The following is a 26,437-nucleotide window of genomic DNA, read 5'->3' on the forward strand; positions in this document are numbered from 1 at the left end:
CTGCTGCAGGTTCCTTCCTGGAAAGTGTGCAGCAAAGCCTAGTTTGTGATGACGTCCCAGGAAAGAGGGACAGGTGCACCATTCTGCTCCAGCACAGGAGGATGCCAGGCGTCAATCACACGTGGCTGGTGCAGGGATGAGAGATGTCTACTTCCCAGGACCAGGACCTTGGCCAGAGGGAGATTTGGACCCTGGGATGCTTCTGTGCTCAGCTTTCTCAGGTGAGCACATCAGGCAAGGGGAGGACATGTGTGTGCTCACCTGAGATTGAGCAAGGTGTCTGGTTTCAGGTTTCATGTGCAAGTGGATTCCTCTTATGGCTCATTTTCCTGATGGTCTTCAGGGTGCTATAGGGGGACACACTGTCCCGGGCTTCCTGGCTGTGCGAGAGCTCTGGTCACCTTTTCCCCTAGGGCTCTTGACTAAGAAATTGCAGGGAGTCAGTGGTGAAACCATCTGAGTAGACCTCCGTTTCTCTCTTGCTGAGATGACCTGGTGACTGTGATAATTGCTCTGGAAATAGAAAGCAGGAGACAGGACTGGGATGCTGAAGAGAGGGTGGCAGTGGTGATTGTTATTTACATGGGGCCAGGTGGGTCTTCACTAGGAAGGTGATGCTTGAGTCAAGTTCAAAAGAAGGTGAGTGATACCATATCAAGAGTCTTCTAAATAGAAGGAAAAGTATATGTAAAGGTCCTGGGGCAGGAGCATACCAGGTATGTCTAGGAGCAGCAAGAAGGCCTGATCACAGGAGACCAGTTAGGACATGACCTCAGGGAGGTGATAGTACAGTGACAGGAAACCATTACAGGGCCATCATGGGACCCTGTTTCACTGGGCCATTTTGGCTACAGTGTTGAGAACAGAGGACACAGAGTTGAGGATGGGCAAGGGAGGTCAATGATGAAACTCTTCCAGGAACTCAGGCAAGAGATGGGCTCTAGTGTGTACCAGACAGGCAGGCTTGGAAGGAGGGGTTAGTGCTATTCAGGGTTCCTATCAAAGATGGAGCTCACAGGATTTGCTGATGGGTTTGATATTGGGAGTGAGAGAAAGGAGGAATTGAGTTAACTCCCAGCTCTTGTTGGTTGTCCCATAAGAGGCAAAGGAGAGGTTTCTGGGGTGGGAGGTAGTCCGTGTTCTGCCTGCTGAGGAAGGTGCCTTTCACAGTGGATCTGCTGATGTTTGTGTCTGGGAGAACATCTACCCCCTTGGCAACTTTCAAGTACCAGTTTTCCCCGCTTTTCTCAAAGTTCATGGTAAGACACTTGGCATTTTGGAAAGATCTATGTTATTACCCAGCTCCAGTAGCTAGAAGAAACCTGAGGAGGATTTCCCTCCTATGAAAAAAGTCAAAAAGTGGGATCGTGTTCACCATCTATTTTGTGGGGAGCCACTACAGAGGTGGCGTGCACCCCAAACAGCTCCTTCCTGGGCACTGCTCTCTGTGTCCAGCCACCAGCACTTTGAGTTGTATCTGTGAGCATCTGCTGTGCTTTATCTCCATTTATTTGGGGCATCCATTAGGGCGTGTGTCCCGAGGCCTAAGAAGAGCCAAAGAGAGGGAACTTTTGGTGTCTGAACATGCTCACTTATTTTTCAGTAGAAATGAGTGGTCATTCCTTTTTCTGTTTACATCATTTTTGCTGGGAAAGCTTTCCTAGGAACACTGTATTTCCGAATAGCAGGGGACCCTGTACCCCATCCTGTAGGGTTAGCTTTCATCTCCATGCTGCACAGAATATTCCATGACCTGCAGATTTTATCACTCAAACATGGCACCTTTGACCACCTTCACCCCTTTCCCCCTTTCCCTGAATCTGGCAACCACCAATCTGTTCTCATTATCTATGTGTTCAGTATTTTTTTTTTCCATGTGGAATGTCCATGAGAGCCTCTGGCGTTTGTTTTTCTGTGTCTGAGTGACTTAGCGTGATACTCCCAATGTCGATGTTTCCATGTCTGATTATTGTGAATAAGGCTGCCATGAACACGGGAGGGCATCTCTCTTTTGGTGGGAGTGTTATTGTGTTCACCAAAGAAATACTCAGTAGAGAAATTACCAGGTCATGTGTTGTATTCATTTTTCCCAGAACCTCCATAGCAAGTGTCACAGTGGCTGCACCAGTTTCCGTTCCCACCAACAGTGCATAGGGTCCCCTTGTCCACACACCCTTGACCACACCTGGTGTCTGTCTCTGGGATGATTATCGTTCTCACAGTTGTGAGGTGATAGCTGATTGCGGTTTTGACTTCTGTTTCCCTGATGACAATTAGTGATGTTGAACAACTTTTTCTGTGCATGTTGGCCACCTGGATGCCATCTTTGGAAAGTATCTATTCACATCTTCTCCCCAGTTTTTATTCAGTTTTTGTGTGGATTTGTAGGAGTGTTTTGTGTATTTTGGATATGAGCCTCTTCTCACACATACAATGTGCAGATATTTTTTCTCATTGGGGAGGTTGCCTTTAAGGGTTTGATGGTTTCTTTTGTCATGCAGAAATTTCAGTTTGATGTCCTTCCACTTATTTATTTTTGCTTTTGTTGTCTCATGTAAAAGTCTCTTCCCCCAAACCAGTATCAAGAAACTTACAGTCTGTGTTTTCTAGTTGGAGGTTTATGGATTCAGTTCTTATGTTCAAGTCATTTATCCTTTCATGTTTTGGATGTGTGGTGTAAGAAAGGGATCCAGTCACATGGTTCTGCATTTCGTGTCCAGTTTCCCCAGTACCGTTCACTGAGGAGAAAGTCCTTTTCCCCATTGTATATTCTCTGCTCTGTCATAAGTTAAGACCATACATGTGTGGGTTAGCTTCTGAGGTTTCTTTCTTTTCTTTTCTTTTCCTTTTCTCTTTCTATTCTTTCCCTTCCCTTCCCTTCTCCCCTCCCTTCTCCCTTCCTTTCTCGTTTTACAGTTTATTTGTTGGGAAAATATTTTTCCTGTAGGCATACATGCAGTGTGGACTTCATTGATGATGTCTTCATACACTTTGGTAGGACTTTTCTCTGTCATCTGCGTTTTTGTAGATGAGTAGATGAATCTATTGCTTTCAACAGGTTGAACATTTGGGCAGAACTACTGAAGTAGTATTCTATTCTTCCATCAGACACCAGATTGTGTCTGCTTGTCTTCTTTTGTGATGTTCTCAGTTCTGATGATGTATATCTATATTTCCTTTTCCGTGGTAGGTTTATTTATTTTAATATTTTTTATTTTTTAAATTAGCATATAATGTATTATTAGCCTCATTGGTACCGGTCTGTGAATCGCCAGGTTTACACACTTCACAGCACTCACCATAGCACATACCTCCCCAATGTCCATAACTCCGTGGTAGGTTTATTCAAGTGAAATTACTTTCTCTTAAAAGTGTGGATTCTAAATCATCCTTATAATATATATTTACCTGAAACAGCATGTTTAAAGAAATGCATTTATTGGAAGCAACGGTTGGAACAGGACATAAATATTATTAATTCCCATTCAATGTTAATAATTCTTCAGAGCTAAGTTTAAATTCTTCCATCGTTTTTTTTGTTTGTTTGTTTTTGTTTTTGTTTTTGCCTGTCACAATAAAGTTTATTATGAAAACAGGCTGGTGTGGGGACAAGGGGACAGACAAGTACATTTAGGTTGGGTGGCTCAGGTGAAGTAGTGCAGCTTCTTCACATTGATGCCATACTCGCTGAGGGCAGGGGTCAAGTCCTCCATGGTTAGAGTGTACTTGTGGTCCTTGCTCTTGCTTCGGGAGCTGCCAGAAGTTGTGCCCTTCATTTTGCAGTGCTGTAGGGCATCGTTGGCAATATCTGAGATGAATTTCTGGGCAACTAGCGAGATGAGCCGAATTATGCGTGGGTCCGAAGCCTCAAATTCAGCATGGTTCAGGTAGTAACCAGTCACTGCGTCTGGGATCGTAGGCATATAATCTTCCAGCTGCATCAGGAAATCCACCAGAGGCGTGCTGGACACCACCGGCTTCACGTCTCCGTTGACCGCACTCTGCAGTACATAAACCCCGTTAGACATGGCCCCCTCCGGGGGCGCCACGCCGCTAGCCGACACCGGAGCGGCCCCGCGCCGCTGGGCAAGCTCCCCGGCCCGCACCACCATGGGTCCCGTGCCCCCTGCCGCAGCTCCAGCCCCAGGTCCCCCTGCAGTCCCCGCGGGGCTGGCCTTAGCTCTGTATTCATTTAATATATGAATAAATAAACCTTGCCAAAGGTACTATGATTATCAGTTTCTGAATTTTCTTTTTTTTTTTTTTTAAGATTTTATTTATTTATTTGACAGAGAGAGATTACAAGTAGGCAGAGAGGCAGGCAGAGAGAGAAAGGAGGAAGCAGGCTCCCCGCTGAGCAGAGAGCCCGATGTGGGACTCGATCCCAGGACCTTGAGATCATGACCTGAGCCGAAGGCAGCGGCTTAACCCACTGAGCCACCCAGGCGCCCAGTTTCTGAATTTTCTATTGTGTTCAGTTGACCTGTGTGTCTGTTTTGGATGCCAGTACCACACCGTTTTTTTGACAGTAGGTTTGTAAACTAGCTTGAAATTGGAGTGTGGTAACTCCAGGTCACTTAGTTGCTTGCTTGCTTGCTCTTTTTTTCAGGGAGATTATTTATTTATTTTTACTTACTTTACATTTGTATTCTAAATGTTTTTCTTTCACTTTTTAAAAAAAAGATCATGTAATATGTTATTTGTTTCTAGGGTACAGGTTTGTGATCCTTTCGTTTTACACAACACACAGTGTTCACAACAGAACATACCCTTTCCATGCCCATCACCAGCCACTACAGTCCCCCAACCCTGTACCCTTCAGAAAACATGTTTGTTTCCTGGGTTTAAGTGTCTCTTCTGCTTTGTCCCCTTCTCTGGTTTCATTTTGCTTCCTTTTCTCCTCTCTTCCCCTAGGACCCTCTGTCTTATTTCTTAAATTCTGCATATCATCCATGAAATAATTGGGGCCGCCCATGGTTGTTCAGGCCTTAAGGCGGCATGCAGCTTATTCCTGCTCTGAGGTTTCTGCACAGCTACAAAGGGCACAGTTTCCTCCTGGGTGGCAGGTGGAGTCCTGGGGTATGGCTCAGTGGTCCCCAGTATGGAGGGCTTAGGGGTCGTGCCTAGGGGTCATGCCTCTGGGACGGAAGACTTAAAACCCATTCTAGGGTTAGGGTTAGGGCCTACAGGCATTGCAGTTCCAATCTGTGGGTGCTGAGGCAGGCTACCAGGGGGGCTGAGGTGAGGGAGGTAGAGAGGTGGTACGTCTAGATCTGGGTTGGTAATGGGGGGGGGGGGGGGTCGCCTATGCTAGGGGTGGCCGCAGTAGGGTATATAGGTTTCTCTCACTCTGAGGGTTCTGTGCAGCTCCAAATGGCACAATTTCATCTTGGGTGGCAGGTAGAGTCCCGGGGAATGAATCAGGGGTCCCCAGTATGGACGCCTTGGGGGCCATGCCTCTGGGGATGGAAGCCTGAAAACCCAACTTAGGGTTAGGGTTAGGGCCTAGGAGTATGGCAGGCTCCATCCACTAGCGTTGAGGTGGGATCCCTGAGGGGCTGCGTTGAGGGCATGGGTCAGGCAGGGTTAGGACTTTGGGTTTATGGCCAGGTTGGCTGCTGTTTGTGGGGTTGGCCTCAGGGGGGCAGGCAGGTTACTCCCACTCTGAGGGTTCTGTGCAGCTTCAAATGGTACAGTTTCCTCCTGGGTGGCTGGCGGAGCCTTGGGTGTGGCTCAGGGAATCCCCAACCTGGAGGGCTTGGGGGCCAGGCCTCTGGGGACAGAAGCCTGAAATTCCAACTTAGGGTTAAGTTTAGGACCTATGGGCATGTCAGGCCTGACCTGTGGGTGCTGAGGCATGCTATCTGGAGTGCTGAAGTGAGGGCGGTGGTCAGGTGGTGCGTCCAGCTCCAGGTTTGAAACCAGGGGGGTTGCCAATATTAGGGGTGGCCTCAGTGCAGTATGCAGTTTTTTTCCAGCTCTAAGGGTTCTGTACAGGTCCAAAAAGCACAATTTCCCTCTCAGTGGCAGGAGGAGTTGGGGAGTGGCTCAGGAGTTGCCAACATAGCAGATTTTGGTGCCATGCCTCTGGGGACGGAAGCCTGAAAATCCAATATAGGGTTAGGGGTTAGGGTTAGGGCCTCTGAGCATGGTAGTCCCCATCTGCAAGCGCTGAGGCTGGCTCCCTGGGGGCTGAGCTGAGGGCATGGGTCAGGTGGGGAGTAGGACTTCGGGTTTGTGGCCAGGGTGGCAGCTATTGATGGGCTTGGCCTCAGGGGTGCATGCAGGTTTCACTGCTCTAGGGGTTTGTGCAGCTTCAAACAGCAGAATTTTTTGCAGGGTGGCTGGTGGAGTCCTGGGGTGTAGTTCAGGGACCATGCAAGTTTCTCCCACTGTGCGGGTTCTGCACAGATCCAAATGGCACAATTTACACCTGGGTAGCAGGAGGAGTCCATGGGTATGGTTCAGGGTTCCCCAAACTGGAGGGCTTGGGGCCAGGCCTCTCAGGACGGAAGCCTGAAAAGCCAACTTAGGGTTAGGGTAGGGCCTCAGCGCATGGCAGGACCAGTCTGCGGGTGCTAAGGTGGGCTACCGGAGGGCTGAGGTGAGGGCGGTGGTCAGGTGGTGCGTCCAGCTCCAGTTTTGTATCCAGAGAGGTCACCAATGTTGGGGGTGGCCTCAGTGGGGTATGCAGGTTTTTCCCGCTCTGAGGGTTCTGTGCAGGTCCAAATGACACAATTTCCTCCTGAGTCCTGGGGAGTGGCTCAGGTGTCCCCAGTCTCATGGGCTTGGGGGCTAGGCCTCTGGGGACAGAAGCCTTAATACCCAACCTAGGGTTTGGGTTAGGGCCTAGGGGCATGGCAGGCTCCACCTGCTAGCGCTGAGGTGGGCTCCCAAGGGGGATGAGTTGAGGGCATTGGTCAGGCAAGGACCAATAGGACCAATAGGACTTGGGTTTGTGGCCAAGGTGACCACTATTGATGGGGTTGGCCTCAGGGGGGCATGCAGGTTTCTCCCGCTCTGAGGGTTCTATACAGCTCCAAATAGCAGAATTTCCTCCAGAGTGGCAGGCAGAGTCCTGGGAAGTAGCTCAGTGTTCCCCAACCTGGAGGGATTGGGGGCCATGCCACTGGGGAAGGAAAACTGAAAACCCAAGCTAGGTTTAGGGTTAGAGCCTAGGGGCATGGCAGGCCTGATCTGCAGGCACTGAGGCAGGTTATCTGGAGGGCTGAGATGAGGGCAGTGGTCAGGTGGTACATCCGGCCCCAGGTTTGTAACCAAGAGGGTCGTCGATGTTTGGGATACCCTCAGTGGGGTATGCAGGTTTCACCACTCTGAGTTTTCTGCACAGCTCCAAATGGCACAAATTTATCCTGAATTACAGGCGGAGTCCTGGGGGAGTGGCTCAGGGATCCGCAACCTAGAGGGTTTGGGAGCCATGCCTCTGGGGACAGAAGCCTGAAAACCCAAACCTAGGGTTATGATTGGGCCAAGGGGCATGGCATGCTACATCTGCTAGTGCTGAGGCGGGCTCCCTGGGGGGCTGAGTTGAGGGAGTGGGTCAGGTGGGGAGTAGGACTTCGGGTTTGTAGCCAGGTTGGCCACAGGGGGTCATGTAGGTTACTCCCACTGTGAGGTTTCTGTGCAGCTCCAAATGGCAAAATTTCCACCTCGGTGACCCGTGGAGTCCTTGGGTATGGATTAAAGTTCCCCAGACTGGAGGGCTTTGGGGCCAGGCCTCTGGGGATGGAAGTCTGAAATCCCAACTTAGAGTTAGGGTTAGGGCCTAGGGGGTATGGCAGGACTGATCTGGGTGCACTGAGGCAGGCTACACAGAGGACTGAGCTGAGGGTGGTGGTCAGGTAGTGTGTCTGGCTCCGGGTTTGTAGCCAGGTTGGTTGCCAATGTTGGACTCAATGGAGTGTGCAGGTTTCTCCCACTCTGAGGGTTCAGCACAGCTCCAAATGGCACAGTTTCCTTCTGGGTGGGAGGCAGAGTCCTATTGTGTTTCTCAGGGGTCCCCGAACTGGAGGGCTTGGGGGCCATGCCACTGGGAATGGAAGCCTGAAACCCCATCCTAGGTTTCGGGTTAGGGCCTCTGGGCATGGCAGGCCCCATCTGCTAGCACTAAGTGGGCTCCTTGGGGGGCTGATTTGAGGGTGTGGGTTAACAGGAAGTAGGACTATCAGGGCGGCTGCTCTTGATGTGGTTGGTCTCGGGGGCATGCAGATTTCTCCTGCTCTGAGGGTTCTGCACAGCTCAAAACAGCAGAGTTTCCTCCAAGGTGGCAGGCAGAGTCCTGGGAGTAGCTCAGGTTTCCCCATCCTGGAGGGCTTGGGGGGCATGCCTCTGGGGATGGAAACCTGAAAACCCAACCTAGAGTTAGGGCCTCTGGGCATGGCAGGCCCCATTTGCTAAGGCTGAGGCAGGCTCCCTGGGGGGCTGAGTTGACGGTGTGTGTCAGGCGGGGAGTAGGACTTTAGCTTTGTGGCCATGGTGGCCACTACTGATGGGGTTGTCCTCACGGGGATCATGAAGGTTTCTCGCACTGTGAGGGTTCTGTGCAGCTCCAAAGGGCACAATTTCCACCAGGGTGGCAGGTGGAGTCCTGTATACCCTGAGGGGTATAGCTCAAGGTTCCACAACCTGGAGGGCATGGGGGCCAGGCCTGCGGGGACGGAAGCCTGAAATCCCAAATTAGGGTTAAGGTTAGGGCCTAGGGACATGGCAGGCTTGATATTCAGGTGCTGAGGTGTGCTACCTGGAGGGCTGAGGTGAGGGTGGTGGTTACAGATTTGTAACCAGTGTGTCGCTGATCCTGGGGATGGCCTCAGTGGGGCATGCTGTTTTCTGCTTCTCTTAGGGTTGTGTGCAGCTCCAAATGGCCCAATTTCCTCCTGGGTGCAGGCAGAGTCCTGGGGAGTGGCTCAGGTGTCCCCAATCTGGAGGCTTTGGGGGCCATGCCTCTGGGGATGGAAGTCTGAAAACCCAACCTAGGGCTAAGGTTAGGGCCTAGGGGCATGGCAGACTCCATCTGCTTGCACTGAGGTGGGCTCTTTGGGGGCCTGAGTTGTGGGTGTGTCTGGTAGGGAGTAGGACTTCGGGTTTGTGCCCAGGGAGGCTGCTAGTGATGGGGATGGCCTCAGGGGGGCATGAAGTTTTCTTGCACTGTGAGGGTTCTGTGTAGCTCTAAATGGCACAGTTTCCACCTGGGTGGCAGGCAGAGTCCTGGTGAGTGACTCAGGGTTCCCCAACCTGGAGGGCTTGGGAACCAGGCCTCTGGGGATGGAAGCCAGAAATCCCAACTTAGGGTTAGGGCCTAAGGGCATGGCAGGCCTGATATCTGGGTGCTGAGGCGGGCTACCCTGAGGGCTGATGTGAGGGAGGTGGTCAGGTGTTGTGTCTGGCTCTGGGTTTGTAACCAGGGGTGTTACCAATGTTAGGCTTGGCCTCAGGGGGGTATCCAGGTTTCTCCTGCTCTTGGGTTCTGTGCAGCTCACATGGGCAAAATTTCCTCCTGGGTGGCAGTCGGAGCCCTGGGGAGAGGCTCAGGGATCCTCCTTCTGGAGAGCTTGGGAGCCATGCCTCTGGGGATGGAATCCTTAAAACCCAATCTAGGGTTTAGGTTAGGGCCTGGGGCATGGCAGGCTTTATCTACTACACTGAGGTGGACTCTCTAGGAGGCAGAGTTGAGGGGGTGGGTCAAGCAGAGAGTAGGACTTTGGGTTTGTGGCCAGAGTGGCCGCTGTTAATGGCTTTGGCCTCAGGGTGGCATGCAGGTTTCTCCCATTCTGAGAGTTCTGAGCAGCTCCAAATGGCCCAGTTTCCTCCTGGGTGGAAGGCGGAGTCCTCGGGTGTGGCTCAGGAGTCCCCTACCTAGAGGGCCTGGGAGCCAGGCTTCTGAGGACAGAAGCATCTAAACCCAACCTAGGGTTAGTGTAAGGTTCCTAGGGCATGGCAAGCCCAATCTGTTGGCATGGGCCAGGCTCTCTAGGCGGCTGAGTTGAGAAGGGAGGGTCAGGTGGTGCATCAGACTTCGGGTTTGTGGGGAAGGGGGCTGCTGAATGTGAGGGTGGCCTCAGGTGTCATTCAAGTTTCTCCCACTGTGATGGTTTTATGCTGCTCCAAGCAACATGGTTTCCTCCTGGGTGTAAGGTAGAGTCCTGGGCATGACAGACCAGATCTGCCAGCACTGAGACAGACTCCCCAGGGGCTGAGTTGAGGCAGGGTGTGATGCAGCACGTCAGACTTCGAGTAGATCTCTCTCACAGGTGCCTGGCTGGATGACAGGTGGAGGAATGATTTGGGATCTTTTCTCCTGAAATAGCAGGCATCCTTCAAAACCCTGATGGGCGGGGGGAGGAGGGGGGGCTCTCTGTCACTCTGAGTGCAGGACAAGGGATTTGGGAGTCCTCCCAGATGAAGTTTGTTCTATGAAGGTGGCTTCCTTCTGAGATCACTATGGCACCACACTGCATGGCCATTCCTGTGGGACAGAAAGCACACTGCTGTATTTATTCTCCTTGTACACTGTGGCTACCAAAGAGGAATCACACACTCACACTCACAAGTTCACACATACACCTCCATTCCTGAGCATCACTACCATGGAAACTACCGTGAATTCCCATTGGGCTGCAGACCTATAGACATGCCATTCAAGGTGTCCATAAAGGAGGATGGAGATGGAGTTCTGGCTAAAAGGATGGAAGTCCTTGCCTCTGGGGGTGAAGAAATTAGATCTTGTCCAGAAGGTGCTACATTCTACTCAAAGAAGTGATGTGATCCTAGGATCTTAGAGACCAGGGATGGGCACAGACCTTTCTGTAAAGTCTTCTGTGAAGATTTTCTGTTAGGTATTTCAGTCCATGTGGTCTCTCTGACAATGACTCCACTCCTGCATTTTGGCATGAAAGCAGCCACAGACCATCCATAACTCATGTTCCAGCCACAACTGATTGACAGAATACAGTGGGAGGTCCCATTTGGCCCATGGGTAATAGTTTCCTACACTCCAGATCTGCAACATGATGGAGGATGCAGGTGAGGGCTCTTCTTTTCCAGTGGCAGAGTGGGAGTACACCGGGATCTATCCTGCGTGACCCTGGCCAGTTCACTTGAAAAAAAAAAAAAAAAAAGATAGTTAGATTGGTGAACAATTAAGCCCTCAGGAACCCCCCCCCCCCCGCCCTTTCTCTGTAGGCCTCGAGCTTCCCACAATATGTTTGTCTGTGGTTGAATTCTATGTAGGTATTGTTTGGCTGAGTAAGTCCCCATTGCTGGTGGGTATATCATGTGGGTGATATACCACACAGATGGTCATCTTGTTCAGGCCAAGACCATGAGCACATTTAGGGTTCTCCTGAATTAGCAGAGGATTTAGCATGTGTGGGCTTCAGGACAAGTCTGATTCAGCACTCAGAAATGTTATGGCCTGGCTTTCTGGGCCCTCTATGGCACTGGCATGGGACTGGCCTATACCACTTCTGCAGTCATGATGGAAAAGTCCCTGGTCTGGGGGTCCACACTGTGCTTGGCTGTGCAGGCTGAGACCTGAGGTTCCTCCCACCTCATTGGCTGGGACCAGGTCCTATGCCCATGGATGAGCCAATCCCTGGAGCCAGGAAGTGGAGCCGTGGAGATTGGCACAGGTTGTTAGGACCTCTGTTGTAATGACTTTTCTAATGGCAGTGGTGGCAAGATCTTCTGGGATGCATCTGTTAATAAAACAAATATTAATTTCTGATAGTAGGTGGGTCCAAGGTGTTGGCTTAGCACCTAGCACCTCAGTCCCAGCCCCTCGGTACTACTGTACTACTCTACAGAGACAACGGCTGAGAATGAGCAAAGCGGATGGAAACTGATCTGGAGTGCACAAGGCAAGGGTGTGTCTGTGTGTAGGGGGTTGGTGATAATAGCTCTGGCCAAGCTGTATCTCCATATTATCTAGGTTCAAGAAGGTTCGGGAAATCCGTGGTGTTTCACTATCCATCATTTTGCAGATGAAGAATATGCCTTTTGCATGGAGTATGGCAAGACTTGTTTCAAGTATTCTGTAGTTGGTATGGAGGTCGGGGAGTGCAGCACCCTCCATCTGCTAGGATAGGCATGAGAGGCTGAGTGCCCTCAAGAAGGTGTCTGGCTTTGACAGGGCTCACTGTGAGCCTGCCCACAGGACTGACAGTTTTGTTCTAAGGATGGAGTATTGGAAGAATGTGGTGCCCCATGTAATTCTGGGAAGAAGACAGATCTGGAGTCCATTGTAGGGTTACTTTGTGGGAGTGGTGGTGAGCTGCAGCATCTGCTTCAAGAGATGTCTGTCCTTTATTGAGTGCTGGGTGTGGTTTCTGTGACTTTGTCCTAAAGGCTGGGATTTCCAAGGAGTGGGATTTTTTGGCTTCCCCGTAAGGGTTGGTCCACCGGGAGTGGGCAAGTCCTGTTCTGCTGAGAAGTGTGTCTCTAGCAGTTTGAGTGTGTATTACAAGCCTAGAGGTCAATGGGGAGGCAGTTACAATTGCCAGCAGGCTATTGGTATTGATAATTTTTATGGGTGAATTCTGTAGGTTGAGATGTTAGATCTTATGGTTAGGGATCCTCATTAAGTGCTCATAAAAGGTGGTTTTTCTGAGTTTCATATTTCATATCTTTTTATTGCTTCTCATAGCCCTCCTTGTACTTGGTATTCCAATGAGCAGTGCATTACAACGTTGCCTGCATTTTACATGTGTGTTGATGAGGATTTGGGAAAGGAAAATGTTGTCAGTGCTTCCACAAATTGTACACTGGAACAGCCAGATAATAAAATTCTATTTTTGACACAAAGTAGGAAGTATCCTGCTGTGATTCTTAGTTTAAACCAGGAGAGGGGCCCCTCTTTGGGTAGTGGTAATGAGTACCATAGGCCTTCCTAGGGAACATTATCAGATTCTATTGGAAACTTGGTCTTTGTTACTGTGGAAGAATCATGAGTCAACCAATTATTTGTCTCCTGTTTCATTTTCCATGAACATTTCCACAGTATTTGGCTTCACACGCCTACCATTGTGAAATCATCCCAACTTTGGTACCAGCTCACCCTTCTCTGCCAAGGGTATGTTTGGGCCAAGAAAAAAGACATTTCTGGGTGACTGGGAGACTCTAGGACCAAAATGCTGTCAGTAGGGAGTTACGGGGATCCTAAATTCCAAACCAGCTCCTGACACCCAGATGAAATACATTTCAGGTTAAGAAACTTCAGATAGAATTTTGTGTCCATGATGGCAACTGAAGAAAATGTGTTATCCCTACACCTAACCTTAACCCCTAACTTTAATGCTAAAACCTAACCTGACCTTGAAACCCAAACTGGAACCCTGAATCCCAAACCTGAAGTTGAACCCGAAGTCTGGACTCTGAATCTGAGTCTTGGATCCAAGTCCTGAACCACTAAGCCAAACCCTAAGTCAGAACTTTGAGTCTTGAACCCTGAACCCAAATCCCAGCATGAACCCAAACCCCAAATTTGACCTTGAACTTTATCCCATAAGCCCTGAGTCTTAAACCCTAAATCATAAACCTAATGCCCTAAGTCTAACTGTTCCCTTGCCCGTCACTCTAAATCCTCACCCTGATCCTAAACCCAAACCTGATCTAGAACTCTGACTGAAACATGCACCTGAACCCAAATTCAAACCCTTCATCACACTTTGTTTATGTATTCCCCATTGATGGATATTTGCAGATTCTACCTTTTGATTCTTGTGAACACTGTTCGGGTTGGGGGCTGGGGTAAGGGTCTTGGATTGGGGTCAGCACCAGGCTTGAGAGCAAGCTGAGGTTAGAGTGTGGGTCTACATTAGGGCCAGGGTCATGTTCAGTGCCACTTTTTGGGTTAGAGACTGTTGTCATTCCATATTGTTTCCAATTCATTGTTCCTTAGCTGTTTTTGGAGAAGCTGGGGGATATTGAGCTCCATACAGCTTGAATTTCCAGAATTAAATTGCTTCAGCTGTAACCTGGGAGGGAGCAAGTGCTTCTACTGAAGGGTGAGCTCCCCTAATCCTGCACTGCCTCCACTGCCTTCGGAGGGTGCAAGACCCCAGCTCCCTCCTTAGCCTGGCCTGCATAGCCTCAGCTGGGACAGGAGACTGGCCTCTTCAGGACCACTGTAGAGACTTCTGGAGGACATGGGGCCACTCCCAAGCTGAGAGTACAAGCTGGGGAGGATGTGGATCCACATCCACACTGACAGGACCTGCTGTGGTGGATGTGGGGCTGCATTCACACTGACAGCAGTCTAGCCCCCACCAGACAGCCGCTGGAGGACAAGGTGAGGAGAAACCACCTGAGCGGGGACTGGCGAGGGGGTGCGTGGTCTCAGGACCCCATTGAGGAAGGGCACATTGTGTAGACACTGGTGCTTCTGTGGTTTTTTGTGTGGTGATGTGGCCTCCCACGGTGCTCTGTGCAGGGCCTTGGGCTCTCCCCATTCTGGGCTCAGAGGTGCTCCCCAGGTCCCTGCATCTGTGTTTGTGTGCACACGGATTTGGTTCCTGGGGCTCCTCAGACAGTCTGCAGTCAGGGAGCACCTGCCTGTCTTGGTGCTCATGCTCCTCCCGCCTGTGCCCTGCAGGATTCTTCCCGTGTCCACACCCACTTCAGGGCTGGTCCAGAGTCTAGAAGTCTGGAAGCACCGGTGCAGACTCTGTAGATGGCTTGGGGGGAGAGCAGGTATTTTCCCAGTGTTGGTTCTTCCCTGAGCACAGAGTGTCTTCATATCTCTGTGTGTCTCCTTCCATGTCTGTCATCAGTGTCCCATGGCTGTCAGGACAGGTCTGTCACCCTCTTTGTTCAGAGGACTCCTAGGTATCTTGTTCTTTTGGATGCAGTAGTAAATGAGATTGTTCTTTGTAGTCTCTTTCTGATGGTTCCTTTGGAGCACGTAGCAATGCAAATGATTTGTGTATATTGATTTTGTTTCTTGCAAGTTTCTTGAATTTATTCGTTCTTTTTGCCTTAAACTGCCAGTTATTTTACCAGCAAAATGGGTTTATTTGGGAATAGCAGAGAATCACAATCTGGGATGAGCAAACTATGGTCACATCACATGCAAGTGCAAGAAACAAAGGAGAGGAACATTATTTCATGGAGAAGGAAGAAGTTGGGAGGGTTGCTTGGAGGGAAAGTCCACTGGAGAAAGGCAGGGGTTTGGGGTGATGGAGGATTCTTACCAGCTGAGCTGTGGGGATGGTGGATTTCTTGTAGGAGATGAACCCTCCAGCTTCTCCTATGGGGCCTGGAATGGATGAGTGTCTACTGTGGGGATTTTATTGTGGGGTCTGTAATGGACACTGACTGGCAGGTGCCCCCTTCCAGCTTCCCCAGTCTACTTTACTTAGGCTTCCCTTCATGCTTTTTCCACAGTTCTAACCAGGTTGTGGTGGAACATTGTGGATAATTGGAATTCTGAATCCCACTGCTTCTACTGCACCTGAGACCGTGGGGGAGCCCGATTAATCCTCCCACAAGTCTCTTGCTAACATGTGGCCTCCTCCAAGGGCGAGTGGCCTCTCCACAGTGGGTGAACTGGATCTGGGAAGGCTTGGCCTCCATCCCAAAGTCTGATGTCCTCTCTGCTTCTGTGACATGCTAATGTGGATGTTTGGAAGAGTCATTTACTCTGCGGTGATTGCACATCTGCAGTAACTTGATACAACAGCACAAATACACTATATCTCCACACTCAGACTCCACAGCTGTCATTTCTTTACCATGTTTGCCACTTCACAGGGGCTACTTCAGTGCATTTCACCCCAAACAGGAACACTGTCCCATGGAACCACCATATAACCTGAAATGAGGAGATCATTACAGATTCCACCTTATAAAATGACCATATGCCCACTTAAACTGTGTCTACCCACCCGACTGTCTGAAATATCTTTCACTATTCTCCAGGTCTCTTCTGGTTAGGGTGAGGGTTAGGCGTTAGAGGTTAGGAGTATAAGGCTATGGTTTAGGATTTAGGATTAGGGTTAGTTTAGGGATAAAGTGAGGGTCAGGTTCAGAGTTCATGTTCAGGGGGTTGATGAAAGTGGGGGGATTGCTGGGATAGGCCCAGCTTTGCTTTCAGATTTCTCCTGCCCTGAATCCTTTCTGGGGTTCCAAATGGCAGGGTTTTCTTGTGTTGTAGGCTTAGTCCTCAGATATTGCTCAGTTGTCCTCACTCCCTGGGGCATTACAGGCAGACCCTTGGGGATGGACCTCTCAGAACACAACCTAGTTTAAGTGTTAGGGCCTTGGACCTAACTGGACCAAACTGAGGGTGCATCGGTGAGTTTCCTGGGGCAGGGGGATGGGGGGTTGAGTTGAAGGTGTGGGTCACGATGAGTGTTAGGATCCAGATTTGTGTTCAAGGGTGAACTAAATGTGGGTGTGGCCTCAGGTGGATATACAGATTTTTCCTACTCTGAATCCTTGTCAGATTTCCAATTGTTAGGGGTTCCTTCTGGGTGGTAGGCGGAGTCCTCTGGTATTGTTCAGGTGTCCCCAACATGTAGGGCATTCATGTCAGGACTCTGGGGACAGAACCCTGAAAACCCACCCTAGGGTTAAGGTGAGGGTCTAGGGGCATGTCAGGCGTGAACTACCCATGCTGTTAGATTTCTACTGGGGGATGAGTTGACACAAAATGTCAGGGTGAGTGTCAGGCTCCAGCTTTGTGCCCAGGAGGCCGCTGAACATGGGGGAGGGGATCCTCAGATGGCCATGCAGATTTCTCCAGCATTGAATCTTTTCCAGAGTTCCAAAGGGCAAGATTTCCTTCAAAGAGTCCAGCTGAGTCCTCTGCTGCTGCCCAGGTATCCCAAACTCCTGCTCTTTGGAGCACGGCCACTGGGGATGGACCACTCAGAACCCAAACAAGGGTTTGGGTTAGGGCCTAGAGGCATTGAATGACAGATCTAAAGGTACTTTTGGGAGTGTTCCAAGGGCTGAGTTGAGTGCCTGGGTCAGAGTGACTGCTGGCTCTGGGCTTGTGTCCAGAGGTCCACTAAATATGGGTGTGGCCTGAAGTAGGCATGCAGATTTCTCTTGCTCTGAATCCTTTCTGGAGTTCCAAATAGCACAGGTTCCTTCTAGGTGGCAGGAGGAGTCCTCTTGTATAGCTCAGGTGTCGGCATATCCTAAGGATTGAGAGTCAGGCCTCTGGGGACAGAAGACTCAAGGCTAAACCCATTTTCAGGTTTAGGGCTGAGAGGCATGGCAGAGGTTTGTAGGCCTTAACATGAGCTTTCCAAGGAAGTGAGTTGAGGGCTTGGGCCAGAGGAGTGTCAGGCTCTCTGTTGTGTCCAGGGACCCCTGAATGTGGGGTGGATTCACATGGGAATGCAGATTTGTCCTGCTCTGAATCCTTTCTGGAGATCCAAATGGTAGGGTTTCCTTCTGGGTGGCAGATGGAGTCCTGTGGCAGTTTTTAGGTATCGCAATGTATAGTACTTGGTGGCCAGGCCTCTGGGGACAGAAGCCTCAAATTCCAACTGAGGGTCAGGGTGAGGCCCTGGGGGCATGGCAGACCCAATCACCCAGAGCTGATGCAAACAACTTCCCAGGTGCTGAGTTGAGGGCTGGGGTCAGGGTGAGTGGCTGGCTTCTGGATCGAGTGTAGGTGGCCAAGGAACATGGGGGTGGTCTCATGTAGGCACACAGATTTCTCCAGCTCTGAATTATTTCTGTGGGTCCAAATGCCACAGTATCTTTCTGGGTGCCTGGTGAGACCTGTTATTTTTCAGATATCCCAATGTGTAGAGCTCAGCTACCAGGCCTCTGGGGACAGAAACCTGAAAGTTTAACCTAGGGTTGGGGTTAGGGCCTAGGGGCATGGCAGGCCTGATTTTCCAGTCTTGAGGTGAACTCCTAAGGTGGTGGAGTTGAGGGCTTGGGTCAGGGTGACTGTCAGGTTCCGGGTTAGTGTCCAGGGGACCACAGAAAGTGGGAGTTACCTAAAGTGGGCATGCAGATTTCTCTTGCCTTGAATCCTTTCTGCAATTCCAAATGCCATGATATCTTTCTGGATGCCAGGCCCGCTCTTCATTATTTTTCAGATATCCCCAATGTTTAGAGCTTGGCTGCAAGGCCTCTGGGAACAAAAGCCTATAAGTCCAACATAGGGTTGGGGTTAGGGCCTACATAGGGGTATGGCAGGCCAGATTTTCCAGTGCTGAGGCAAACTCCTTATGCCACAGAGTTGAGGGCCTGGGTCAGGGTGACTCTCAGCCTCTGCCTTAGTGTCCAGAGGACCACTGAAAATGGGGTTGCCTCATGTGGGCATGTATATATTTCCGGCTCTGAATCCTTTCCAGAGTTCCAAATGGCATGGTTTTCTTATGGGTGGCAGGCAGATTCCTGTGGCATTGCTTAGGTATCCCCAAAGTGCAATGTTTAGTTGCCAGGCCTCTGGAGACAGATGCCTCAAAGCCCAAGCTAGGGTTAGGTTTAGGGCCTACGGGTATGGAACGCCTGATCTGCTCGCACTGAGGCCAACTTCCTGGGGGCTTAGTTGAGGGTGTCAGGCTCTGGCGTATGTAGCTGTGATGAGGTTTAGAATAGAAGTGAGGTCCAGAGCTGACAACTGAGAAAAAATTCTTAAGACATCTCTGGTGCAGAGAGGTGATTTGATTCAAGTATGGGACAGGACCTGTGGGCAGAAAGAGCTGCTGCACTGGGATTGTAAGGGCTGGCTGATTATATACTATGGGGGGGATGGTAAGGAAAAGGGAGGTTTCAAAAGCACTTTCCTATGCTAAAGAGTACCTACAAGATACCAGAGGTCCTGCCATTGTCAGGTTACGGTGTTTTTGCTTTTAGTAAGGCATGAACAGTAAAATAGTTGGCAGCTTCCTGGAGAAATGTCAGGACATGCTATCAATGACATGCTATCACATGTCCTTATCAAAGAAGAGAAGAAATTTAACTTTGTTTACATTTCCCTCTGCCTCAGCCCCCCCCTCAATTTTAGGGTGGGGAAGAGGATGTTAGGGCTTTAAGAACTGAGTTATGGGTCTTTGCAAGTTAGGCTATTGATAAGGAAGCCTCTTCCTTATAAATCACTAGGACATTTGTGAACTGAGGGAAATTCAGGTCTTGCAGGATTTTGATCTCTACAATTTAACTATTTGTTTTTCCTTTAGGGCAGCCAGGAAGACCCAAGGAATGTCACAATATCCCATGGGGGCAGGGTTGTAGGGTGCCAGCTTCTGGTTTGTCCTCAGCTTGCCTTCTGTTCCCTCATCAGCTGGGGGCCTCTGAAGGTGGGTGGGTTCAGGTGAGCATGTAGATTTCTCCTGCTCTGAATCCTTTCTGGTGTTTGAAATGGCATGGTTTCCTTCTGGGAAACAGGCAGAGTTCTTTGTCTTTGCTCATGTTCCCCAACGTAGGGCTTGGGAGCCAGGCCTCGGGACACAGAAGCCTCAAAGTCCAACCTTGGGCTACAGTAAAGGACTAGAGCATGGCAGGCCTGATCTGCAGGCAGTGAGGCAAGCTTCCCCAGGTTCTGAGTTGAGGGCCTGGGTCAGGGGAGTGTCAGTCTCTTAGTTTGTGTCCAGGGGGCCATGGACATTGGGTGTGCCCTCATGAGGCAGGCAGATTTGTCTTGCTCTGAGTCCTTTCCGGAGTTCCAAATGACACGAGTTCCCTCTGGGTGGCAGGATGGGTCCCCTTGTATTGCTCAGGTGTCCACAGTCCCTAGGGCTTGGGAGCCAGGCCTCTGGGGACAGAAGACCCAAAGCTAGACCTATTTTCAGGGTTAGGGCCTAGAGGCATGGCAGAGGTTTGTAGGCCTTGAAGGGAACTTTCAGAGGGACTGAGTTGAGGGTGTGGATCAGAGGAGTGTCAGGCTCCCTGTTGTGTCCAGGGGCCCCTGAATGTGGGGTGGATTCACATGGGCATGCAGATTTGTCCTGCTCTGAATCTTTTCTGGAGAAACAAATGGTTGGGTTTCCTTCTGGGTGACAGATAGAGTCCAGTGGCATTTTTCAGGTATGCCTAATGGGTAGCACTTGGTGGCCAGGCCTCTGGGGACAGAAGCTTCAAATCCAACCAAGGGTTAGGGTGAGGGCCTAGAGATATAGCAGACCTGATAAGCCAGTGCTGAGGCGAACAACTGCCCAGGGACTGAGTTGAGGGTTTGGATCAAGGTGAGTTGCCGGCTTCTGGATCGAGAACAGGGAGCCACTGAATGTAGGGGTGGCCTCATGTGGGCACGCAGACTTCTCCTGCTCGGAATCCTTTCCATGGGTCCATATGCCACAGTATCTTTCTGGGTGCCTGGCAAGACCTGGTATTTTTAAGATATCCCCAATGTGTAGGCCTCTGGGGACAGAAGCCCTAAAGTCCAACCTAGGGTTGGGGTTAGGGCCTAGGGGCATGGCAGCCCCAAATATCCAGTGCTGAGGTGAACTCTATAGGCAGCAGAGTGGAGGGCCTGTGTCAGGGTGACTGTCAGACTCTGGATAGACTGCAGGGGGCCACTGAACATGGGCGTGGCCTCATTTGGGCATGCAGATATCTCTTTCCTGCCCTGAATTATTTCCAGAGTTCCAAATGGTATGGTTTCCCTTGGCAGGGGACGAGGAGGGCAGGCATGTTCCTTGGTATTTTTCAGATATCCCCAATATGTAGAACTTGGCTGTGAGGCCTCTGGGGACAGAAGGCTCAAAGTCCAACCTAGCATTGAGGTTAGGGCCTAGGGGCATGACAGGCCCAATTTTCCAGTGCTGAGGTGAACTCCTTTCCATAGTACATTTCCTTCCTATAAACATCAATCAGGACATGGAATTAAAATTTGTCAAAGAAATGTGTCACTTATAAAATGTCTTATGGTTTTATAATAAACCAGATGTTTATTTACTTTGAAATATAAGTTTCAATAAGACAGGATGCCTAGGTGGCTCAGTTGGTTAAGCTTCTGGTTTTAGCTCAGGTCATGATCCTAGGGTCCTGTGATTGAGCCCTACATCAGGGTCCCTCTCCCTCTGCCCATTCTCCCTGCTTGTGCTTTCTCAAATAAATAAATGAAATGTTAAAAAAAATTTGTTCAACAACACAGGGTTAAATGTGTGTTACCACAGATGTTTATTTACTTCTACCTCAGGGTAACAGACAAAATATTTAAAGAATTAAAAAGGTGCTTTTTAATTTTTACCCAAGCTAATTTATAGCCTTTATTTATTTGAGGGGTACAAACAGGGAGCGGGGCAGAGGGAAAGAGAATATAAAGCCAACTTCCCACTGAGCCCAGAAATTGACTGGGGCTGATTCCCAGGACCCCGCGATCATGATCCAAGACAATGATCATGACCCAGAACCAAAAGTCAGATACCCAACAGCCTGTGCCACCCAGATACCTCTAAAAAGGTATTTTTAAAGAAATCAAATATCTTACCTGTTGAGTTCTACATCCTTTCTGAATTCTATCCATGTGTTGCTAGGTTATTAAACATATTGATCAAAAGACTAGTATACACACTGGCTGAAGGAGCTGGGGGCACCTTTGATGAATATTTAGAAAGTGTCATCATCTTTCCCAACCTGTAAAAAATTCCTCATTAGTTTAATATTAGTGTATTACAGTGATGGAATTAGAGATTCCCAGGGCTATTTCAACATGCTTTAAATTCCACCTTCTTCCCAAAGTTCTGTTGGTTGGATAGCAATGTCCCATACTTATTATTTCATGATAGCACATTCTCTTTTTTTTTTTTTTTTGGTCTTTATTTTTTTAAAAGGCAGTTACTCGCCATTTCCTACCACCTCCTGGCAACCACTAATTTACTTTCTGTCTCTGTGGATTTTAGGCTCCCTCCTAGGTAATACTTACCTACAGGATTCTACATTTATTTGTTTTTTAAAGAAGATCGTATTTATTTGAGAGATTGAGAGAACGAGTGGGAGGAGGGGCAGGAGAAGCAGACTCCCTGCAAAGCAGGACCCTGGATCCTGGGATCATGATCTGAGCCGATGGCCATTACTTAACCAACTGAGCCACCCAGGTACTCTAGGATTCTACATTTAAAATCAATTTTCCAAGGAATTTTGAGTGCATTGCTCCATTGATTTTTAACATCTTCTTTTAGTAAAAAGAAATCTGGTGCCAGTGGAGTTCTCTTCTCTTTGTAAGTTATCTATTCCCCACCCCCTCTGTAAGTTTTTAAAATTTTCTCTCTATCCCCTTCTGCAACTTGACCACAAATCTATCAAGGTTTTGGGTTTTTTTCATTTGTCCAGGCTCACTCTGGCTGCTGTGTTAAAGACTAGGCAGAGTCAACTACAGTTCAGGGACCACAGGGCAGTGGAGGATTGAGAAGTGGCTAGACTTGGATATACTTTGAAGCTGGAAACAACAGGGCATGCCCAGGGGTTGGCTGTGGGGGACGGGGTAGGGGGAGGGAGAGAAGTTCACATTTATGCCCACACTACTGAAAGGATGGAGATGCCATCTCCCCGGATGGGGAAACTAGAGAAGCCCATTTAGAGTGAGAAAATCAGTCATCTGGTTTTAGACAAGTTGAATCTGGGATTCCCATTAGATATCTGGTGATGATTTTGAGAAGGCAGTTGGGTATTTCCAATTTAACATTATGTTTTCATCCTCTCTCCATTTTCGTTCTGTGTTTTGGGAGAGGTCTTTGGATTAATTTTCCAAGCAGTTCCATTCTGTTAATGAGCCCGTCCGTTGGTGTGGGGGTTTTTGTTGTTTATGTTCTTTGTGGAAGGGGAGAAGGGGAGGGGAAAATTTCAAGCATGTATACAGGAGAAACAGCACAGTAAATCTCCCTGTACCCAACACCCAGCTTCAACAATTAAGAACTCATCACCAGTATTGTTTCATATATGCTACATCCTTCTTCCCTTGTGCCTGGAATTTGCTTAAGCAAATTCCATACATTTCAATTGTGAATAATAATTCATTTTTAATTTCCAAAATTTTTAGTTGATTTTCTCCTGGGGACGTAGTATCTTCATTTTCTTTCTAAAGATTTCTTCTCAGCCCTACTGCCTCTATTGCCTCCAATATTGGTTATTCCCATTTTTTTTTCTTTCAGTGTGTCTTTTCATAATACCGGTTTTCCTCACTTGTTCAGGGATTCCTGGTTATCTGTCCATCTCTGTATTGCACAGCATTCCCTAGTCTTCTGCCTATTTATCCTAGTCTGTATTTCACCTATTCTCATTATCACAGACTACTCACAGTGAGGTGGGGACAGGGAAGATACAGCCAGGAGTGTGTCTGGCTTCTTCTGTGGAAACACACAGTTTCGGCCACTGGACAAAAGTCCCTGTTGCCTACTGGTCAATGCAAGTGGGACAGGGGGAAGAAACCAACGAGCTTAGAGGATGCAACTGACCACATACAGGAATGCCACGTACCATTCTCCACCTCCTCTTATACCTTCTGGCTCTGAGGTCATTGCTCTGCCCTCTGCTGTAGTCTTGCCCTGCACATGCTTGAGGCTGAGTTTTTCTTCTCTCTTGATTCTCCACACACTGATCTTGCCTTTCTCTCTTTGAGACTCCTTCAGTGTTTCTGGCCCAATGACAGCACCTTCTCTTACTCCCTATGCAGTTTCAGATCTATCCTGTAGGTTGTCAACTGCCCTTTAGCATCTTTGCTTTCATTTCAGAGGTTAGAGTGGACCCACGTGTATAAACTATCCATAGGATCCAAATTTCCATGTTTGTGAAAAGTAATAAAGCTGAGGCTCAAGGAGCGGCAAACTGCAATGCTTGATTTCATTACCTTGAATACTTTGGTGGCTACTTTTTTCTGAAGTGCCTTATGTTGTGATGAATGGCACCGGAGTTCTGCTAATTATTCTCTAAGACACCAATGCCTCCTTCACTGGGAATAAACTTAACAAAATTGAATCATTACAATTAAAAACAGTAACCATAACACAACACTATGCAGGGCTGAGCATTGCACAGCTAATATCAAATCTGAAGGTAAGGGGATCAGAGTGAGCCAAGGGAGGCCCTAGAAGAGGGGAGAACCAGTGACTGCCACCACCAAAGACCTTCATTCTTCGTGCAAATTTGGCCCAAGTCCTATCAGTAAATACACAACTGAAATCTTGGAGAGAACCCATCCCTACCACGCTGCTTCTCTCAATCATCAGTGAGGGCTGGCATGTCCCAGACGCAGGAACTTCCAGGGACACCTCTGTGCATGGACTCCCAAGGTGAACACTTGAACTCCCCAATTGGGGTGGGCCTGGGGCCCACTGGGACTCTCATCCCATGGCTCTCGTGAAGGCACTGAGCTGAGGACGCATCAGAGAGTCTGAGAACAGCTGACTCATAGGTGAGATAAGAAAAAAAGTGCTACTTCTCGATCATTAAGTGTTATTTTATGAAAGATGTTAAATATGGATATACTACTAAATTTATCTTATAAGCAATATTTGACCATTTCATCCACATTTCTGAAAGTTTACATATCCAAATGGGCATCTCTTCTCATCGGCAAACTAGGCCCCCCACTTTACATTGAGACACATGTGGAAGGTGAGGCATTCCAAGGGCATTTGAGTATGAAATTAAATTATTAATAATGCAAAAAAACTTGCTATCACAAACCCACCTATAAATGATAATAATTAAGTGATTTGCAAAACTACGGTGTTTGTCGACCAGAAAGCAGAAGTGCCTTTTCTCCTCAAGTAGAGATTCTTTGCAACCATCTGCAGTAAATCTCTGGATTTCGCTCTGGTGAGATGTAGCAGTTTCTACATACTAGGAAGATAAGTAATAATTATACAAGTATGTCATGAGTAATCAAATAGCTGAACAGCCAGACATTCCTCTTGTGCCATATTTATACTTGGTTTCTTTTGAAATGGAGTAAACACTAAATGCAGATAAACATGAGATACAGTAACAAAGTGGAAATCTGATCTGAGCAGGTATCATCATTCTCATTAAGATCCCTGACTCATGTGTGCAAGGATGTTGCCAAAGGCCTTACATTCTGCACAGGGCAATCTGCACCAAATATTACTTCACGTTTCAGGGATAAGATTGTGTTCTATTGGAAAATCAAGGGATTTGAAACCGGAAAGTTCATATGTAAACCCTAGTTCTAAGTAACAACCACGTGACCTGGCCCAAACCCCATTTTCTTCATCTGTAACATGGGGAGAGTAATGCTAATCATGCAACATCTCTTGCCAACACCCCCCACCCCTACTGCCCCCAAATCAGGAGAAAATGCCAATGTTTTTAGGAGGCTACTAATTATTCTTAACTCTGGAAAACTCTGTAGCTTTGAGCTCATACCAAGTCAAAAATGCTCATTTTTAACTTCAATAGCAGCACAGCACTGAGTGGATGTATAGTGTAGTTTAGTATAGTGTAGTGTAGTGTAGTTAGTGTAGCATAGGTGTAGTGTAGTATAGTGTAGTGTAGTATAGTATAGTATAGCGTAGTGTAGTATAGTATAGGCTAACTGAGCCAAGTAAGCAGCCCTGTAAATTGTACAAATTGTCAACAACAAAATAGTACTAAAAAGTTCACCTCGATTTCTGTGTGTTCTTATTTGAGTGCATGTCATCCTCCTTGACTTTTCCTTCTGATCTTCAACTCAGCTTGAGATTTCTGTTTGGTGTCTTTTGAGAGTTGCCTGTAAGTTAAACATTACGCAGATTTGAGTGCAGCACCATCCCAGCTGTTGGGCAGTTACACTGACTAACATTTCCCCTCGGTGTCACCCTGCGCACCCTCACCTCATACTGGTCCCTCCCTTCAATGTGTAGCTGTCTGACCTAAAGTCCCCTGTTCATACAAGGGGCTACTGGCCCCTGGGCAGCTCTTAGAAGATAAGAATGTCTTGTCTTTTATTCCTCATTTTCTCAGTTTTCTTAGAACACTGAGTGTTAAGTTCTTTGGTGAATAAATAAACAATACTAAAAAATAATAATAAAATAAAAATAAACAAACAATACTAAGTCACATGCTCCTGTTTTATGACTTCCAGTTTTTAAAAACAGAATGAGCAAGTACAAGCACTTCAGATTATTTTAGTTGCTGTGTAGCAGTGTTTTTGGAGCTTCACAGACCTGAGTTAGAATTCTGATGAAATCCTTCACTTCCTATGTGATCTCAGCAACTACTTAATTTCTCTAAATTTCACGTTTTCCCTTTAATCCGTACAGTAACAATAAGAGTAGCTACATTATGGAGTTTCTGTAGGGATAAAAATCTGACAATATATGGAAAATGCTTGTCATTACATCCCCCTAAGCTGTTGTCGATGGTCCTGCCGCCTTCCTCCAGTGTAGAGAGAGCACATGCACACAGGGGCAATGGGGTGATTTCAGGGTAACTACACCGCTTACTGCCACGTGGGGGGTCTTGGTGAGGAGGGGACTTTGAATGGCAAGGAAAGCAGGTATTCCCTAGCAGA

The 26,437-nt window shown here is 48.3% G+C and overlaps 1 protein-coding gene across 1 annotated transcript; it reads right to left on the reverse strand.

The window, feature by feature from the left end:
• Positions 1 to 3,556: 3,556 nt before the first annotated feature.
• LOC132018638 (transcription initiation factor TFIID subunit 10-like) lies at positions 3,557 to 25,762 on the reverse strand. The gene is made up of 2 exons (XM_059401557.1): positions 25,758 to 25,762; positions 3,557 to 4,182 (listed from the first exon to the last, which is right to left on the reverse strand). The coding sequence occupies exons 1-2, from the start codon at positions 25,760 to 25,762 to the stop codon at positions 3,645 to 3,647; spliced, it is 543 nt and encodes a 180-aa protein (XP_059257540.1). The 3' UTR covers positions 3,557 to 3,644.
• Positions 25,763 to 26,437: the final 675 nt, after the last annotated feature.

The sequence above is a fragment of the Mustela nigripes genome, chromosome 5, assembly GCF_022355385.1.
Source record: "Mustela nigripes isolate SB6536 chromosome 5, MUSNIG.SB6536, whole genome shotgun sequence".
In the NCBI taxonomy this organism is placed as follows: domain Eukaryota; kingdom Metazoa; phylum Chordata; class Mammalia; order Carnivora; family Mustelidae; genus Mustela; species Mustela nigripes.